This window comes from Myxocyprinus asiaticus, chromosome 28 (genome assembly GCF_019703515.2).
Source record: "Myxocyprinus asiaticus isolate MX2 ecotype Aquarium Trade chromosome 28, UBuf_Myxa_2, whole genome shotgun sequence".
In the NCBI taxonomy this organism is placed as follows: domain Eukaryota; kingdom Metazoa; phylum Chordata; class Actinopteri; order Cypriniformes; family Catostomidae; genus Myxocyprinus; species Myxocyprinus asiaticus.
The window spans coordinates 44,729,864-44,734,097 of record NC_059371.1 but is presented as its reverse complement, the minus strand read 5'-3'; the positions used below and the strand labels follow the sequence as shown (position 1 = coordinate 44,734,097).

General features: G+C 36.0%; 1 protein-coding gene across 1 annotated transcript; it reads left to right on the top strand.

Annotated features, from left to right (window-relative positions):
- Window positions 1-225: 225 nt before the first annotated feature.
- Window positions 226-4,000, top strand: LOC127418628 (E3 ubiquitin/ISG15 ligase TRIM25-like). The gene is made up of 5 exons (XM_051659285.1): window positions 226-289; window positions 2,405-2,958; window positions 3,052-3,147; window positions 3,230-3,463; window positions 3,546-4,000. The coding sequence occupies exons 2-5, from the start codon at window positions 2,407-2,409 to the stop codon at window positions 3,729-3,731; spliced, it is 1,068 nt and encodes a 355-aa protein (XP_051515245.1). The 5' UTR covers window positions 226-289; window positions 2,405-2,406; the 3' UTR covers window positions 3,732-4,000.
- The last annotated feature ends 234 nt before the right edge of the window (window positions 4,001-4,234 follow it).

Here is a 4,234-nt window from a genome sequence, read left to right as displayed (position 1 = left end):
TCAAAGACCAGAGGTGTCTTGGGCTCTCAAGTGTGACCCCTAGTGTCACTACATCGACACAATCGTCGAGTGAGTGACAGATAGGGAATCATTCTTAATACAAACACACACTAAACAGGTATGAATTATGATCTGTTCCATATTCATGAACATATGGGTGGAGCTATGACATCACTGCAGATGAGTGAAAGATTTCAGGGAAAGTAAAACTAAACTGATGAATAACTGAAGTCTAACAGGAATCAGACACTCAGAGACTTTAGAGATCACAGCTGACATTCACTTACAGGTTAGTGATGGAAATATAAGAACTAGTTCAGTAGTTTGCTGACCTGAAATAGAATCACAATGTCATTAAATGTCTGTCATTTAATTGGCTATAAAGTAGAGTTTGATGTGTACTGTCATGTTGTTAAATTTAAAGAAACAGTAAGTATTTGAACTACAGACAGAACACAGTCCAGTGAAAACTGACGGTGAAAATTAAGATAATTGATTACAAAAAAATTTTTTTTTAATTCTCTTTTTTCCTATTTAGTCTTTAAAGAGTCTTTCATGATAATGTTAAAGTGTTGTTGTAAAGATCTGTTTCTATGTTCTGCACTGTGGCTCCTGGAGATTTTGTATTTCAGTTCTTCTCCAACAGCGTTTTAGATTCTGTCAGTGGCTTTAATGTGTAAACTCTCTGGAATATTTCATTCCTAACAGTAAAATGATTGTGATTTATTCCCACTATCAGTGTCTGCATGAGATAAAACAACTCTATATAACCAATTTAATGTGAACTTTGATGATATGACCATGAATTGGCTTGATTTTCAATTCTTTGAAGAGGAAATGCAAAACTTAACCAACAAGTTATTTAGACCGGTTTGCAAGACTTAATGTTAAGAATGTACTTCCTGAAGTGCCTGTCTGCCTGTGGTGTGAGATAGTAAAGAACAGGATTGGTAACAGACAGGGTGTAACCTACTTGAGTAATAGTACTTTGTTACTTTACAAAGTTTTACTTTCGAAAGAACGCAACTTGCATGCTCCTCATGGCCCTCAGTTCTGGAATTTGGACAAAGATTTATTTTTTTCTTCTCCTCTCAAGCATTGTAACGGGAAAATGACGTACTGACAATTCTGGCAATGCTGACTGGATAATGGCATTACAAGCAGTGTTGGGGAGTAACGAAATACATGTAAAGGGATTACGTATTTAAAATACATAATATAAGTAAATGTATTCCACTACAGTTACAATTGAAATCATTGGTAATTAGAATACAGTTACATTCATAAAGTATTTAGATTACTGAAGAGATTACTTTGCATTTTATTGTCATTTGTTTCATTTAATATTTAGTCCTTTCAGATGGAAAACATTTATACATATAAATGATGTGATCCAAAGTACATTTGAACAGCAGTGAAACACTTTCTTATGATGTGTTACATTCATACGAGCAGACAGAGGAGTACGTTTGAAGTAAGTTTGGAGCAGAAGAAATAGAAATAAACCTTGTGTAAATTGTCAGCTTTATGCTAAGATAAAATGCTATTTCTAGCCATTAACATTCACATTACCAGGTACGATCATATTTTTTTATCAAGAAAATTCACGTTGGATCATAATTTCTTTTTTTCTAGTAAGACCTTTAATATTAGGGCAAAAATCATATTCTTGATAATAAATTTTGTATTGTTTTCCTGTAAAAATATCTAAAAATCAGTTTGATTTATCTTGTTTTAGAAACAACACTGCATAAGATATTTCGGTTTTTCAGAGAATGTATTTTTAACATGTGTATTTTGTCTTACTGTACTGGCAGAGTTTTTATAGTTAAAACAAGTGAAAAAATCGACCAGTGCTGAAGAAGTAATCCAAAGTATTTAGATTACATTACTGACCTTGAGTAATCTAATTACATTTTACAGCATGTATTCTGTAATCTGTAGTTTTCCTGCTTTGAAAAGCACAAAAAAATGGTTTATATGCTGCCTGCAAAAGTTTTTATTTTGTCAGAATACACGGCTACTTTTGAATGGTCATCAATGGAGAAACATGCTTTCCATAGAATGGTATAGTTATAGCATTTATTAGTATGGACTAACTCACCATGATATCAGTGATACGAGTACCTTATTAGTATTATTAAAATGGTTCAATCCAGAAATGTAATTTATATATTGTAGAGGTCAAACAATGTTGGATTTTGCAGACACCGACAAGGAAGAAAACTGATAACCAATGAATTGGCTGATTCAATATTTTGAATGTATTTAGGGTTTACAGTTAGCAGGGACGTCCAATATTTTCACCAAAATGTTGGCCCATATTTTAGCTGCATTACATTCGACCTCTAATATCGATCGGCAACACCGGCCTCTAATATATTATAAATAATTGTCTTTTCAGCCATGTCGTCCTCCAGTAGTGCACTAAATGAGGAGCTTCAGTGTGCAATCTGTCTGGATGTGTTCACTGATCCAGTCAGCACTCCATGTGGACACAACTTCTGCAAGACCTGCCTGAATGAATGCTGGAAAAACACTCAGAACTGCAGCTGTCCATTCTGTAAAGAAACATTCAGCAAAAGACCTGATCTGAAGATTAATACAACACTCAGAGAGCTCGTGCAACACTTTAAGATGAAGTTTAATCTGGGGAAATCTGAAGTTCTCTGTGACATCTGTGATGAAAGAAAACAGAAAGCCGTGAAGTCTTGTCTGATGTGTCAAAGCTCTTACTGTGAAACTCACCTGGAGCCTCATCAGAGAGTCCCACGTCTAAAGAAACACAAACTGATGGACGCTGCGGAGAATCTGGAGGATTATATATGCCAGAAACACGAGAGACCTCTGGAGCTGTTCTGCAGAGATGATCAGACATGTGTGTGTTTGTCCTGCACTGAAGGAGACCACAAGACTCACATCACTGTTCCTATAGAGGACGAGAGTGTAGAGAAGAAGGCAAGAGTTACTAATATTCAATCAATACTTATTTTGAAGATGGAAAAGCTATGTTGAGTGATGAAATGTGTCTGTGTTGTTCTCTGTCTGTAGAATCAGCTGGTAAAGACACAGACAGACGTGCAGCAGATGATCCAGGACAGAATGAAGAAGATTCAAGACATCCAACACTCTGTCGAGATGAGAAAAGTGAGTCAAATTTTGTGTCAATCTTCTTTATAAATAAAGGTGCTGAATTAAATACATTTAAACTGTGACTTGATCTCATCAGAGAAACACAGAAGAAGAGAAATCACACAGTGTTGAGGAGTTCACGGCTCTGATCCGCTCCATTGAGAGATGTCAGACTGAAGTTGTTGAGATGTTGGAGGAGAAGCAGAAAGCAGCAGAGAAACAGGCTGAAGATCTCATTAAAGAGCTGGAGCAGGAGATCACTGAGCTAAAGAGGAGAAACTCTGAGCTGGAGCAGATCTCACACACTGAAGATCATCTTCATCTCCTACAGGTCAGTGTCCATCTCTCTCATCAATGAGAATGATTAGAAAACACTCCTCATGCTGATGGATTTCTCCTCTCTCCTGATGTAGATTGACCCGTCCCTGTACAGCCCTATAAACAGTAAGAACTGGACTGAGATCAGTATTAACACTCATGTGAGTATGGACACTCTGAATAGAGCTCTGACTCGACTCAAAGACACTCTACATCAAAAACTCGGTCAAACTGGTAAGTGTTTAGTAGACCTGCAGAAAAAAAACACCATAAAAATATGACAATTTATATGACAATTAATCGTGAAAGCCCTTAACAAGACAATTAATCATCATAATCACAATTATTAGTTTGACAATTAATCGTCTTGCAAATGTCATAATCGTGACAGCTCTAGTGTATAGCAAACATAATGTACAGATTTACTTGTGTCAGTAACTGTCTTGAGACGAGTTAAAATGACTTTGTGTGTTAATCAACAGCATGTCCATAGAGTTTCAGAAGCATTTATCCTGTAATATTCCTAGAAACAATTGATGATGTTTTCTTGTGATTTGTGTTGACAGTATTGAGGAGGATGCAGCAGTATGCAGGTACAGTGTGTGATCTTCACTGTTCTCTCATATACACTTACAATACTGTACATTTATATACTGACAGCTGACTTACTGCACTACAGTTTCATTATACTCTGGATTAAATATTACATCAATCAAAATGTTTGTATTCTGAAGTGACTGATATTCTCTGATCTCTCTCAGTGGATGTGACTCTGGATCCTGAT

Bases quoted from the DNA above. Each gene is read 5' to 3' on its own strand.
- LOC127418628 (XM_051659285.1), top strand. From the start codon at position 2,407: ATGTCGTCCTCCAGTAGTGCACTAAATGAGGAGCTTCAGTGTGCAATC. The intron at 2,959-3,051 runs GCAAGAGTTACT...CTCTGTCTGTAG, and splicing joins ACGAGAGTGTAGAGAAGAAG to AATCAGCTGGTAAAGACACA. The intron at 3,148-3,229 runs GTGAGTCAAATT...TGATCTCATCAG, and splicing joins ACTCTGTCGAGATGAGAAAA to AGAAACACAGAAGAAGAGAA.